Below are 15849 nucleotides of genomic sequence, written 5' to 3' on the forward strand. Positions count from 1 at the left end.
TCAAAAGGATTTGGGATTCTTTGATGGACACGGGAGACAGGCTCCTTAAATGCTTATTTGAATTACTTACTGATTGCTAATTCAGAAGAAACAAGTGAATACTTACATTAGTTAAAAGACCAAATTGGAGATGGTTGACTAAAACTCATTTACAAAGTAATCAACTTACAAGTCTATTTTTGAAACTCTAGTTATTAAAAGAAGGATGAAAGGAAGTTACAATTCAATCATTTGTTTTTTTTTGAAATGTGACATGTAATATGTCATATTCATTATAAAAGAATAAAAGATATAATCCCTTTAAATATACTATAATAATATGTAAAAATCATTAATCTACCTTGTTGAAGAATATTTGAATTATTTCTGAAAAATATAAATTTTAGATATGAAATAAAATATAAAATAAAATGTATACTAATACACATGTCAGCATTCTAATAATTCAAATTAACATCTGAATTTTTCACACATATTGTAAGAAAATTCCTTATTTATGTTTCATTTTCCACAGTCGTCATGGTAGAAGAGATATTTCACGTCTGATTGCCACTAAGAATAGCGCCCCTTACTAAAATATGTTAAATTAAACAGATAGTTCATAAGTTGTTCGTAGTTCATGATCTTGTGAGATTAAATAACCGAATGGAACAGAAGGGCACGTGGTTTAGTAACAAGTAACTAACTAAATTATTTGGCTTAAATTGAAGTAATAACTAATAGAAATATCCAGAAAAGAGTGGTTCCCATTTCAAGTGCCATGCTAAGCTCTAGGTTTCAAGGTGACTCCATGGGCACAGGCTGCAGCCCCCATCCATTGTGACAAACACAGAAGTCGGTGAAAATTTGTTTGGTCTACGCATCCATTCACTCCCAAATCAGGAGGATTCTTAGAAGCCCAAGCATAGCATGGAACTCCAGAGGAGCTGAAAGTAGGCAGGGTAGAGTGAGATAGCTTTGAGGGTGAGAATCAAAGCCTATGAAAGAAACCACTGCCCAAGATGGGTACAGTATAGCCAGAGCTCCCCTTCTGGGGTGGCAGGAATTGATAGCAATAGAGGCTGAGAAGCAGCAGACAGAAGATTGCTGGGAAAGGCAGGCTGGTGCTTGTATCAGCTGACTTTTTCTGAGGCCTGGTAACTCTCAAAGGAGACTCTGTTGCAAGCATTAGCAATATCCATCTGATGGGCAATGCCAAGGAGAATGGCAGCAATTGACAAATATTAATAGAAGACAAAATAGAATAAAGGAAATTATCTATACATTTAATGCTGATGTAAAGACAAAGCAATAATACATAAAACTATAATTTCAATACAATCAAATACAACATTTAAAACAAAAATCAAATGTTATAAAACTATGAAGAAAACTAAAACAGAAACTCATACCCATAGTGAGAGATTTTAATATGATTTCTCTCAAAGAAAAGCAGGCAAGAAGTAGTATTTTGGGCAACTTAATAATAATGATTAACAAGTTCAGTCTAATCTATTAATTTTGTCATTCACAAAAATATTGGTTGAGTACCTATGGTATACCAGATGGTAATGTGGCACTGTAGAGACAGCAAAGAACAAGATAAAGACCCAACTTTATTATGTGAAATAGTATAATGGCAAATCAACATCCAAAAACACTGAACGAATGCCAAATGTTTGAAAATAATGATACAAAACAATTAACTTCTGAGTAACCTAGGTGCAGTGATGCAGATGAAGACAAGGGCAGAATATGTCAAGCAGGACAAAGTAATTGGGGATGAACAGTCCCAGTAAGCTTGGCAATTTTTCTTTTTTCCTTTTTCATATTTCAGTTTTTAAAATATTTTAAATGTGGAAAACCAATCCTTTTGAACTTTAATTCGTTTGCACTCTTAGTCTAAAATTGTTGTTTTCTACATGCTTCTTTCTTCCTTTTTCTTTGCCTTCCTGTGTCTTTGTTTTGCTGATAATGTGTGTGTGTGTGTGTGTGGTTGGGGGAGAGAGAGAGAGAGAAGAGGAGTGGAAAGAGAGATAGATCATGGAATCAGAAGTTCAGGGCACTTTTTTTGCAAAAAATATTAAGAATTAAATAATCTATGTTTCTTGCCATTCAATCTTTATGAATTGTCTCAATTATGATATAGATTAAGAAGTTTGTACACAAAATATGAGCCTAAAATGCTTTATTTATTCAAATAGTATGTAGTTATTTGCCTCTGTTTGTGAGAATAAGAAGGATGAACAATACAGAATATTTATAATAGCGTGAACTAAGATAAATTGCCTTGCTAAATGACTAAGACATTCGGGTAAAGATCTAATGAACATTACATTTCTTAAGCTCTATCACTTACCAGAAGCTACAGATCTGTTTTGTCTTTCTGGTGATCAATATGTCATAAAGCGCTGTTTGTCAACTTCTCTTACTACAGTTTGACTATACGATAAACATTTGTGTATGAGACTTTGATTCTATGACCTATATTAACTTTAAAATGTGTAAACTGTTTACAGTAGATAACAATGCTCTTCAGCTAGATATCCAGTTCTCCCCTTTCCAGGCATATGTGGCATTTGTTCGGTTTTAACTCCATTGAAGTGAGATACTATAACATGTGTCACCCTGGATACAAGCATTTCATTCTGGTAGAATCATGTCCAGCATTCTCCTGCTGCAGCCTCAGAGAAAACCTTCATTGACATAAAAGTGAAGGGGCATCACTCCATGGCAGATAGCTACCCTAGACTGTCCCATGGAAGAGTAATTGTCTTTAAATAAGCAATAATTACATTTGTTTTAAACCACTGAGTTCTGAGGTTCTCATGACAGCTTAACTGTCTGTCCTGATTTATGGATATGTTATAGAATTTCATAAAGTTATAAAAATATTTATTGTTGGAAAGAATGTTAAAGAAATATGCATCCTGCTATTCTCTGTAGTTGTAGATGATCTCTCTAGATGACCTATCTAGTGGCTTAAAAATTGCATCCCTTTTGTTTTCTACGTTCTTGCGATATAAACTTTGTTTTAAAACTTCTGAGTGGGGAATTAGAAAATTAGAAGCTCAGAGTAGTGGTCACTTACGCTATTACTGGAATTTAAAATAAAAAGTTACCCTTGGGTATACATGATCTAAATACAATATTAGAATTTGGTAACTTCTACAAGAGACAAATTCAAAGATACAGATACATGTACTTATGAACTCCATTTTCAGTCTGACAATGTACCTTAACATATTTTTCCTCCATTTCTTAACTATATTGTTAAAACTAGATGAATGGACATTTGTAATGGAAATACTAAGTGGAGATTCTTGGAAAAAGAGACCTACTAAAAAGGAGGTTTCTTAACAATATTTGTGTCATGCACACCTTTCAAAGCCTTAAAGACTCTCTTTCAGAATAATGTTTTTTTTTTTTTAATGCTTACAATTAAATTCAGAGGATTTTAAAGACAATCAATTATGTTGAAATATAATTCCAAAAATTTAAAAAACAAATGAGTAATATGATATGTGTCTTTATTAACACATTAAATGAGTACATCTATTTCATGAATAATAATCTTATAACTTGAAAGTAGTAATTTTGGTAAACGATATTTTAAAATATGTACATCAACTGTATGTCATATAAAAATACCTATTTTTCCTATTGTTGACCAAAGAAAAGTGTTGCAAATACTACTGTGGTTTTGCTTAAACTTATACCTGAATGAAATGCAACTTCTAAATGGACTTTAGCAAATATAAATATATATTTTTATTTGTTCTACTTATTTATCTACATGTATCAAAGCACTTCAATACTTAGTGACTTCAAAAATGTTTTACATTTTATCTCTCATAGTTGTTTAGTTGACTAGACTGAGCAAATCTTCACTTGACATCTCTCATTTAATCAGATGTCTGATGGGGGTATGGTTTCCTGAAGGCTCTATCAGGACTAAGTAGGAGTAGTCAATTGATTTGGCTGTTTTTCAGCTTTACTTCTCTCATGGTGGCTGCATTCCAAGAGGGAGCCTTTTAAGAGTAGCTTCGGTGACCTAGGCAAAAGCTGCAAGTCATCTTGTAATGTAGCCTCAGGAGACTCAATGTCATTTACCCCACAATCTATTGGCCAAGCTAATCACTAAATCTTTAACAGAGTGAGAAATGGAGAATTAAGCTCTGAGTCTCAATGGAAGAAACGTTAAAGTATTTATGACCATATTACACAATTCAAGTTCACAGACACCTTGAATTCTATTTATGGACCATGAGCTTAAGAACACCTGATATAAACAAGTGTATAATGATTTAAGATTATACCTAACAGGCTATTTCAAATGTTAAAGTTTTCAAATTGTCAGTGAGAAGGAAAAATTTAAAATTATAAATGAGATATATTTATGAATGATATTAAGAATTTTAAATAAGGAATGTGTTAATGGGAGGTGACTTTTGGAAGTAAAACCATTCTCTATTTTTCATCATACTGTTTTGAGGGAGCACTGGACAAACAAGGAACTTGAAATTAAAGAAGAGAAATATGTGTTTAATGACCATTACCCACAATTGGAAAATAACTATTAGAAAAAAGAGGAAAAATTGTAACTTCACTAAACCAGGCAATAAAGGATTTAAAAAAAAGACTGAAATAAGGTAAACTAAAAATTAAGTTAAACATAATATAAACTGAAAGAATAACTCAGTGTTTGAGTGTATTATTCTATACTACATTGACTGAAGTTCCTCAATGAAGGACAAAATTGGTCAACTTGGGGAAAAAATAGTGTAATGCTATACAGTTTACACGGACATGCACTTGGTATCATTAACATACAGGGTTGAAAATAAAAATCAGTTATATGAAGGGCTAGATAGTTGTAGGGACTTGAGGATGTGGAGCAAATCAAATCTGTGTCTATTGCTGGCAGGATCCAAAACAGTGCAGTTACTTTGGGGAGAAGAGTTTAATAATTTCTTATGAAGTTAAACATACAACTTCTGCACAAACCAGCAATACCACTTACAGGTATTTGCAGAAATTATATGAAAAATGTATGTTGATGCAGACTTCTACTCAAATGTTCATATCTGTATTATCCATAGCATTAATAAAACTGGATATAAACCAATTTCAATTTCAATTGAAGTGTATATGTAAAAATGTTGTTCTAGCCATACAAAAAATAATAGCAATAAAAAGGACAAATATTGAGACAAGCAACAACTTTGATGAATCTCAAAATTACTGTTCTCAGTGAAAGAAGACAGACACAAAAGGCCACATACTGCATGATTCCATTCATTTGAAATACTAAAAAAAGCAAAACTACAATGACAGAGAACAGATTATGTGTTACCTAATAATGGAGGTGGAAAGAAGGGCCTCGTTAAAAAGGATGATGAAAAAGATTTATATCATGATGGTGGTGTTTGAAATTCAACATTTTTTTTTTTTTTAAGTTCATTAAAAGGAGAGGGCTAGACTCTTTATTTCACAAAATTAGCAATAATCTTCCTCGCACCAAACACTTTGCAGACAATGATTACGCTCTGACAAAACCTATCTTACAACAGTGCCCAGAGAGTAAACATCGGTCTTTATCCTGAGTACACAAAGGATGTATGAAATGTGGGTTTTGTTGCTGAGGATAACAGGGTATTGCAACGCAGTAGTGATCCTAAACATCCTTCCTTGTCTGATTCACTGAAATCACTCCAGTGGGGGAGGGATGCAGGACATGTGGGAAAACAAGGAGCAGGCAGGACAGGACTGTCAGCAAATCAGATTACTAATGTGATTTGACTGCAGGGGTTGGCGTGTTTTAGGAGGGACAGGAGGTTAAAAAAGACAGTTTGTGACCTGAAGGCTTCAACAATATAATTCTATTCAAGCTTCCAGGACTGACAGGGGAAAAACTGGATTCAGACAGAGAAAGCTGATAAAAATCTTACCTAGCTATTGTTCCTTCCTTTAAAAAAAAAAAAAGTGGCAGTCCATTCTGACCAGCATTCTCATGATGCCTGTTCAGGATCTGTTCTGATGATGTCCTACTTGAGAGCACATCCCACAGTCGGAGGTCCACCAGCCTCTTGGCGGGGCCTCCTCACCGCGCGCAGGCCAGACTCACACTGCACCTTAAATTGTTCCTATCTCAAAGTCACCATCTCCCCCTTGAAGTGTGTGTTGCCACAAGAAGAGCAACATGTCATCACTAACTATATCCTATCATGTGAGCTCTGAGGAATCTAGACCATTCGCAGTTTCCAAGCTGTAGTTACAGACTGTCATCTTCAAAACAAGACTCTGTGAAGTGCTACACTTTCAGCTTTTCTACACAGCCTACAATCCTATTAAGACTAATTTCTCCATCAATGTGTTTGCCTAACAGGAGCCTGAAAATTGTCTAGTGTTTATTATAAATCAGAAACCGTCATCTCCATTTTTGCTAGGTTTGATGTAGAAAAATATTTGAAATTTAAAATATAAAAATCCAATAAAAACCAGAATTTTTTTCTAAGGATTTTTCCCTCAGGGCAAACAAGTAAAAACTGGCCTGTAACTTTGCTCCTTACCTTATATTGTCAAATTTGCCTACAAGATAATGACCATCCAGAAATAAATAGTTATAAATATATTCAGAGTTTACACCCCAGATTCCCTGGAATACCAAAAAATTTTGAAGAAATTTTCTGTGGGAGTCTACTGCTGATGGGACTAAAATAAAAATGTATAAGAAACTGACTTAAAAGAAGAGAAAAATAATAAAAGGCTATATATGTTGGTCCACAACTTGACATTTATGAAACATACCAGCTAGTATTACATTGCAGTCAATTTGTCCATTAACGGTATTACTCTGATAATTATTAAAATCTGTTCCAGGTATATATATTGAAAATATTTTCTTTTGCATTCTTGCTGAAGATAGGTACAGTACTTTGGAGAAATTGTACTAATCCCTTCAGTATGTCTGTATGTACATATATACACAAATGTGTGTATTTGGATCTGTAGCTCTACATGCGCTTTATATACAGCTACAGACATATGCACACATACATATATACACACGTGGTGGAGAACCTGTGCTTGTGTGTGTATCATCACAAGCACACATCTGGGAAACGTCAACACTGCAAGATACTGGTCAGATTCTTCTTCACTCATCACTGGCTGCACTTGTTCCCCTCACTTGACCTTGATTACGTAAACAGTTTGATATTGTCTCTGACCCTACAGGGGACTCATCTAGACATCAGCAGCCGACGTGCCTCGAACGGAACCCCTCTTACGCATTGTTTCTAGTTCTTTCTGAGTCTCGTCTTCCATTCTCCTAATGTCTTCCATTGTGAGATCGATCCACTTGTCAATCGAACAAAAAAGCTGGCGATGGAAGTTTGTAAATATCCGTTTTTCTTGCTTCTGAATGAAGTTTTCTACTTTGCTTTGCAGTCCCCACCACTTGAATTTGATGGTCACCAGTTTATAGGCACACATCTGAGGACAGTCAGGGCTGTTTGCCAGCTCCTTCTTCCAGTTGGGTCCCAAAGGGCCTCTCTTGGTCTTGACTGACTGGAATAATGCTGGGTCTTCATCAGCTTTGTAGTCTGCTGGTTCAACTTGACTTCTATCTGCAATATCTATATGGACAATTTCAACAGTTTTCCATGTGTTTGGATCTAAACCATGTACATTTTCTAATGTTCCCAAGTCTGGTTTGTGCCATGTTTCGATTTTAATGAAGAAATCATCTTTCATATATTCATTCGTTACAATTGTTCTACAGTAGGGGTACGCATTCCAGGCTTTCTCATGAAACACCAAGGAGCCTTCGGGAGCGATCATCCTCACGAATGCAGGAACTTTGCTCTTTAGGTGATAAATTTTGTGTGTATATTGTCCCTTTTCTCCATCCTTCTCATAAGGTTCATTCTTTAAGACTTCAATTCCTTCTCCACCACCAGTCTCATTCTTACTAGCTTCTGCGACAGAGTAAAGCTGCCCAACCTGATACTCCTGAACAGAACATGGCAAAACCACACGGAATTCCTTGATCAGCACCATCTTCCCGGAACCCCCTCACAGCTGCCGCGGATACCACCACCGCCGCCGCCGCTACCGCCTCTCACAGCCGAAATTCAACATTATAGTAAAATCAAATATATTCAATTGTATCTTTTACAAAACATATATAGAGAGATGTACACACACACACACACACGCGCGCACACACACACACACTTCTTCCTCTCTGCTTACTCACTTGTCTGACTGAATAATTAAAAAGGGAGAAAATCAGCATGTGTGTTCAGGGCCCTTCCTCTCTTTTTTCCCTATTGGAAGTGAGCTGCCCAGCAGACAGGGCCCTGTTTTACCTACTGAGAGAGAAAAAAAAGTTTGTTCCTGTGGTGAAAGATCTGCTCAGGCCCTGCACTGCCTAACTCTGGAGTACGTGTCATAGAGCCCACAGCTATAAACTACACTCATTCTGTAAAAGCTGACCTGTCATTAATAAAGGGGAGGTTTAAATATGTATCTGCTTTACTTATTCTGATTCTCCAATGAATCAAAATCAAAGGAGAGGAAAAGTTTGGAGCAAGATCTTGGGCTTTGTCAAACTCTCCTCCATTTAACATATACATTTGACATTTAATTTTTTTAATTCAAATTTTGGAAGCCCAATGTGAAGAAGATCATAGTAGCCTGGTACATACTGTGTGTGCATGCATGTGCATGTTTATATACTTTAAAAAATTGAAACAAGAAGAAGGAATAAAGGGTTAAGTCACCTGAGGTGCCATTGCCAATTTCCTGGGAAAACAGGTGAAGCAACCGCACTGTTGACTATTCTGGGTTTTATGTGCTACCTGCAGGGAAGTACCATGCTTACCTAACTCTATTAAATATCCCATAGCCAAAAGAGAAAATTACGAAAGCAGATGAAAGGTATAAGGATTTCAAAGTAAAAAATAGAGTACAATTCAAAGTGGAAATAGAATAAAAATTATCTACAGAACCTGAAGGGTGTCACATAGAAATAACAACTCATTGAATTTAAAAATTCACTGTTAATGGATATTGAAAATGGAATGGATTGATCTACATTTCTTGCAGAAACCCATCCAGATGCTCTTTCCTTCATGGCGTCTTTTGGGATTTAGCTCAAAATACTCTTAATGCTGTTTCCATGACTCTTTGTACAGATTTCATAGCAATTATTGCAAGATGTCTGATATAACAGTAATTTATGCTCATGTCATATAACCTCTATCAGAATGTAAACTGATAGAGAATATAGTACATGTTTCAATAAAATAAACCATAACTTCATAAACACTTATTGATAAATGCAAATACTATATAGGTCAGTTTTTTGTCATAGATGGAGCGAGTTATGATGATTCCTTCTAGATCCTTGACTGAATATCAAGAAGGACTACAATCAATTTAGGATAAATTGGTGAGTATAATAATGTCCAAAAAACTTATAAAGCTTTTGTAATAAATAAGTCAAGAAGTCAAAAAATGCAATATGTGTTAAATTGGAACAAGCTTATTAATGTAGGTAAAAAGTCTTATCATTTGGAAACATTTAATCTGCAAGTGAATGAAGTTGACATAAATGTAAAATATTTCAAAACTATAGGACTGCATATTTTAAAATGTGTGAAAAATGCAAATTATCTTTATTTTTTGATTGGCCCACACTTAAATGTCTAAGTTTTATGTAATTCTTAAGCAAAAAGTACATTTTGAAATATAACAAAATTCTAAAATATATAATAATGTTTTTAGAAACTCTTTAAGCTTTATACATTTTATTTGAACATGTAACTCCTCTATGAAACAAATACTTGGAACCAACGCTGACATTAAGTGGAGACAAGCCATTGTTAAGTTGAAAAGACAATATATGTCCCATATAGCTGTAGTTACAGAGTTATAAGAAGTAGAACAAAGAAAGGAATTTTAAAAACCTACTATCTGGGGGTTATATCTGGGGCTGATGTATTTTATTCTTTATATAAATTTTAATTTTTTATAATGGGCTCTGAGACCTTAACCACATCATGTTCGAATATCGTATCATTGTTCATATGTTCCCCAAAGAGTGTTACCAAACAACTCACTGGATTTAGTTTGAACTTATTACCACTACTATTTAGTGTTCTATCGTTATATTTCATAATATGCAAGTCTATCTTCCATGATATTATTCTTGAGCATATGGATAAAAAAATCCTAAAGCTTATTTCTGTATGACCTTAACAGACATAGTCAAAGAAAAAAGTGTTCTTCACAGGACTCCCTAAATTTACCTCATTTAAATATTTGAGTAATTACAAGTCAGAAGAGGAGCTCAAAATAGATTCTCATTTCCATTTGCTGTAATACATGCACTAAGAAAACCAATACTCCATTTCAATTTATTTAGATGTGTGACAAGAACAGAAATAAATATCTATTACGTAAAGCTGAATGAAAGATTGACCTCTTTACTGGTTGTTATTGCAAAATACCATAGGAAAGTCGATCAAAATCAGAGGCTTCTGATTTTATCAATTAATATCAGCAATACCAAATTGTTTATGAGAGATTATATTTAAATATATTTTACACTGGCACCATATTTTTATTGGTTCTTCCTTCTCATAAAATGAAAACAAAAAAAGATAAAAGTGCGATAAATTAGAACTTCTGTTTCATCCTGTGACTATTGATAAAATGAAGCATCTTACCAGATAGTCTCTGTTCTACTATTCCCTGTAACTGATGAGTTACGTAGCTCCTTTCTCGCCATCTTTAATTCGCTTGCCTTTTTGTCTTTTAACGATCTTACTTGGCAAATCTCCAACTGTGTATAAATCAAACATATTACTCTGCTTGTCTTAAACCTATGCAGCTGACAAGCACAAGGAAGAAAAAAGATATAGCAAAGCCGGTAAGTGTCGATAAGAACCTATAGTCTATACAATAGTCATTCTGTTTTTATTTGATATAAAGATGTTCCTAACATTTACTACTTTTTTTCAATGCTGCCTCACTTTCTTTTTGCCTAATTTATAAAAAGGAGGTTTTCTGCAAAAAAAAAAAGAAAAACTCTTAATTTCTGTTCTACCACCTAGAAACATATCTATACCCACATTTATTTCCTTTTAACCAAAGCCTCAGAATATGTTTAACAAGCAAACCCCAATCCATTTCCAGGGCTTATTTCTTTTAAATTGTCTTTACCTTTAAATCAGTTTGCAGTTCACAGTAAAACTCAGCTGAAGACACAGAGATTTCCTAAATACTTCCTGCCCGCCCCCAGCACACAAGGCCTCCCCCACTATCAACATGCCCTACCAGAGTGATACATTTATTACAACTGACCAGCCTACACTGATACATCATTATTGCTCAAAAACCACAGTTTACATTAAAGTTCACTGTTGCTGTTATACTTTGTATGGATTTGAAAAACTATATAATATATATCCACCATTATGGTACCATTCAGAACAGTTTCACTGTCCTAGAAGTCCTTTGTATTTTGCCCATAAATCCCTACCTTTTCCTCATCCCTGGCAACCACTGATCTCTTTACTGTCTCCGAAGTTTTTCCTTTTCCAGAATATACATATATTTGAAATCATATAGTATGTAGCCCTTTCAGATCAGCGTCTTTCACTTAATAATATGCATTGACATTTCTTCTGTGTATTTTCATGATTTTATAACTCATTTCTTTTTAGTATTGAATAATATTTCATTGCCTGGATGTACCAAAGTTTATTTATCCGTTCACTTTCTGAAGGATATTATGATTCCTTCCAAGTTTTGACAATTATGAATACAGCTGCTGTAAACATTCATGTGCAGGTTTTTCCACAGAAATAGCTTATAATTACTTTGTATAAATACCAAAGAGTATCATTACTAGCTTACATGATATGACCATGTTTAGTTTTGTAAGAAATAGTCTTCTAAAGTGGCTGTACTGTTGTGATTCTCCTCGGTGAGTGAGAGTTCTTGTTGTATCGCATCTTCACCAATGTTTGATTTTGTCGTTGTTCTGGATTTTGACCGTTCTAATAGGTAGGCAGAGGTATCGCATTGTTTTATTAATTTGCATTTGCCTAATGGCCTGTGATGTGGAGCATCTTTTTGTATGTTTATTTGTTATCTGTATATCATCTTGGGTTAAGTGTGTGTTCATAGATTTAACTCATTTTTTTAAAGGAATTGTTCATTCTTTAATTATTGTGTTTTAATGATTCTTTGCATGTTTTGGGTAATAGTATTTTAACAAATATGTTCTTTGCAAATATTTTCCCTCAGTCTGTGGCTTGTCTTCTCATTCTCTGGGCATTTTCATTCTAGAGTATTTTTAAATTTTAATGAAATCCAGCATATATCAATTCTTTCTTTCATGAATTATGCCTTTGATGTCCTATCTAAAAGTAGGTGCAAAACCCAAGGTTATCTAGATTTTCTACTATGTAATTTTCTAAAAGTTGTGTAGTTATGCAATTTACAGTTGGATCTATTATTTATTTTGAGTTACTTTTTGTGAAAGATGTAAGGGTTATATCTTTTTTTTTTCCCCTGGGGTTGTCCAGTTGTTCCAGAATTATTTGTTGAAAAGGCTGTATCTTCTCCATTACGTTGTCTTTTTGCCTTTGTCAAAGGTCAGTAGCTATATTTATCTAGGTCTATTTCTGGGGTCGTTATATTGTTTATTTGATCTATTTGTCTATTTTTCACTTACCCGTGGCTTTTTATTTTACTTATTCTGAATCTGATACCCTCCTGTTTGTGCAATGGACATGGTCAATCTCTTTGTATTTTCATAGATTCACTATCTCCACATTTAGTCTTTCTTTACTGAATATAAACATCTCAAAGTTTTCCTATCTTAAAAAAATAGCATCTTTACTTAGGTAAAACAAGTAATATTTTTCTACAGTCTATTTTCTCTCATTTGCCATTTACCATTACAGTACAGTTCGAAGGAAAGCTGTAATCAGCTAATCACTTCTGGCTTTCAGTACGTACTTTCATGCCTTTGACCAAAATCCATGTTAGCTCTTGACTACTTACTCCTTCTTCCTAAACTTTTCTCCTCTCTATATTTATTTTCTTGGGGGTCCATCCTAAGCATCTGTCAGTCCTCAATCCCCTTGGCCAAATCATCTGCTTTCACCAGCATTCTAAATGTCAGTGTTCTTTAGAGCCCTGCCTTTGGCCATTCTTTATTCTTTCTTCTGTTCACTCATATCTTTGCCATGTTGCCATTTCAATTAAATTTGAATGACGACTCCAAAACATATATCTACTAGGGAAGCAGTTTATTTCAACCCTGATATTGCCTTCAGTGTGGAAGTATATCTTATTTTATTAACACCATGGGCTCTCTCCTCATTCACTTGCTGGACTGATATTTAGACAGTAACTTAGCATGTGTATTTGAAGACTTGTCTCTTCCGATTCTCTATTGGGAATGAGCTGCCCACAGGAGGACCCAGTCTACCTACTCAGAAGAGATAAAGTTTGTTCCTGTAGAGGAAGACTTGATTTCTTTGCTGAAAGAAATGATGAATGAATTTCTTAAAACTAGCTGATGCTTGTTTCTATTTGAAATAGTGGCCTTGAGGTATTGTTGCTGTGCTTTTTGCAGACTCTGAGAAGACTTTCAATTTCTCAGTGAGTAAATATACCTTCCATTGACCTTGTAGAAGTGCATATACGTATTAGCTTAGTTAGAAACAGTGAGATTTGAGTGTTAACATCCTACAGCTTCTAACACATTTTATAAATCCTTTTTTTCAAAGCATTAAAATCGTAATAAATGGACTGCCAACATTTCAATCATTTCGGCATTATGTGAGAACAGCACAAGGTGAATTTTTGAGTATAAAAACGGAATTGGGTTGAAGGCTGACAATGGGAATAAACTTTATGTGATGTGTAAAATCCTTGCAAAAAGGTAATAAATGAGAGTCATCCTCAAGGATTCTTTTAGAAGGGAAAAGAGAGCTTCCATAGGAAATACGGAGGCTCTTTTAAAGCCTTCATGTTCGACTCTACAATGTTAAAGACAAGCACAACAAATTATTTTCTGTAAAATGAAATTTGAATGGGGCTGTAGGAAATTTTATTCATCTGTTCTACCTAGTATATTGATTATATTTTACAGTTTAGTTGTATGTGTTGCACTGCACCAATTAAAATGTGTATGATCTTCATGAACATCAGGATTAGGTTGTTATTTATCACTGTGTCCACAGTAACTAATAGGTTGTCTGGCACATGACAGGTTTCGTTTAATGTTTGTTGAATAAACAGAAATGTGAATGAGTGTAGACATTCATAAATCTACATTTTAAATCCCTCTTAATTGTAAAAGTATTACATTAAAATCTGCAATATAATTTAAATTTCCCTATATCAAATTGTTAAATATAGTTAAAAGAAAGCAAGAACTTGGTACGGGAAATAGCAAAGTCAGGCAAAGCATATGGTGCAAGAGGGAAAAAATCATGTAAATTCAAATCTTAAACTAAAATTTAGTTAATTATGTAACAAATAAAGAAAATATAATACTCATAATAATTGCCCCAGGTGAAGTGTATTCAGAAAACCAAAATAATTGTGAGAAAATAAGATGGTCAAAGCAAGCTGGTCTTATAAGAACATTTACAAAGTGAAAAGATTTGATTAAAGCGTATATCTCCATTCAATAACCTGTTCTTAACTGAACGACTCTTACCAATAACTAAAACTAACTACCAAATGGAATAAATACAGCTGAAGACAAAATTGGAGGCTACATGCAATGGTGGAGTAATTTCTATCAGACCAAACTCCCTAACAGATAACCACTTAAAACTAGATAAAATATAAAACCAAGTACCTGAAGGCAATTGTTGAGTGGCCAAAAAAACTAGATTGGAAAAGTCAGACAGCATTTGGAAAAAAAAAAAAAAAAAGAAGGGACTGTGTACATTTATATTTTTAAATTCTTGCCCAAAAACTGGCATTCAGTAGCACTATGTGGAACAGTCAAATTCTGAAAACACACAATCACACTCACTGGCTTGAACAACCAGAGCAGAATTTGGGATGAATATAGCAGCTAGGAATTAAGATGGAAATACCAGACAGGACAGATAAGCAGCAAATTTGGGGTATAAATTCTGCATAGAAACTGTGCCGAAATCTCCGACTTAACTCCAATTTCTTCATTTAAATTGGTTATAAATCTCTGACTTATCCCTGAACTATGTGTGTGGAGAATAAACTCTAAGCAGCCCCGTTAAGGGCTGAGATTGCCTTGCATGACAAGGGAGATAGAATTTGAATTGAGTCCAGCCAAGGCAAATGACTATGAAATATAACAATAAATAAAAATGCTCTTTAGAGGAAAAGTATCACTCAAGATATTTAACATACAACTTGGACATTACTAAAGGAAAGAATAAATGAAGAAAAATATCAAACATACTCAGGGAAGAGCCATATAAGAAGAACAATTCTGAGATGACCCAGATGTTGTAAATTAAAGGCAAAGGTTTTGAACCATATTGTATAACTTGGTTCAAGGTTCAATAGAAAAATATGCTTGCAATAATTGAACATGTAGGAATTTTCAAAAAAATGGACACTATAAAAGAATCATATTGAAATTCTAGAAATGGAAAAAAATTAATGTAGTACAAGATGAGTAAAAAGAGTATATGTAAATTAAAACATAAAGATAAAAATTTTTTAAATGAGAAATGTATGGGTTATCATGCAAATATCTAACATATGCATAATTGGATTCCTATAAAGAATGAATGGGATACAAGTGGTATGTTAAGAGGAAAAACTGACATTTCTTAC

General features: G+C 34.1%; 1 protein-coding gene across 2 annotated transcripts; it reads right to left on the minus strand.

Moving 5' to 3' along the window:
• Nucleotides 1–6583: 6583 nt before the first annotated feature.
• Nucleotides 6584–8105, minus strand: LOC105507766 (phosphatidylinositol transfer protein beta isoform-like). 2 transcript variants are annotated; one of them, XM_011936413.1, is made up of 2 exons: nucleotides 7263–8105; nucleotides 6584–7176 (listed from the first exon to the last, which is right to left on the minus strand). In XM_011936413.1, exons 1-2 carry the CDS (start codon nucleotides 8041–8043, stop codon nucleotides 7139–7141), a joined length of 819 nt encoding a protein of 272 aa, XP_011791803.1. In that variant the 5' UTR covers nucleotides 8044–8105; the 3' UTR covers nucleotides 6584–7138. The 2 variants fall into 2 exon arrangements, with proteins under 2 accessions (XP_011791803.1, XP_011791804.1); XM_011936414.1 differs by having other exon boundaries at nucleotides 6588–8105.
• Between the last annotated feature and the right edge of the window lie 7744 nt (nucleotides 8106–15849).

Source organism: Colobus angolensis, unplaced genomic scaffold, assembly GCF_000951035.1.
Source record: "Colobus angolensis palliatus isolate OR3802 unplaced genomic scaffold, Cang.pa_1.0 Scaffold153, whole genome shotgun sequence".
Classification (NCBI taxonomy): domain Eukaryota; kingdom Metazoa; phylum Chordata; class Mammalia; order Primates; family Cercopithecidae; genus Colobus; species Colobus angolensis.

Excerpts from the sequence above, each read along its gene's own strand:
- LOC105507766 (XM_011936413.1), bottom strand. The coding sequence starts at position 8,043 with ATGGTGCTGATCAAGGAATTCCGTGTGGTTTTGCCATGTTCTGTTCAG. Across the intron at positions 7,177-7,262 it reads AGAAACAATGCGTAAGAGGG|GTCAAGTGAGGGGAACAAGT; the intron begins GTTCCGTTCGAG and ends TACGTAATCAAG.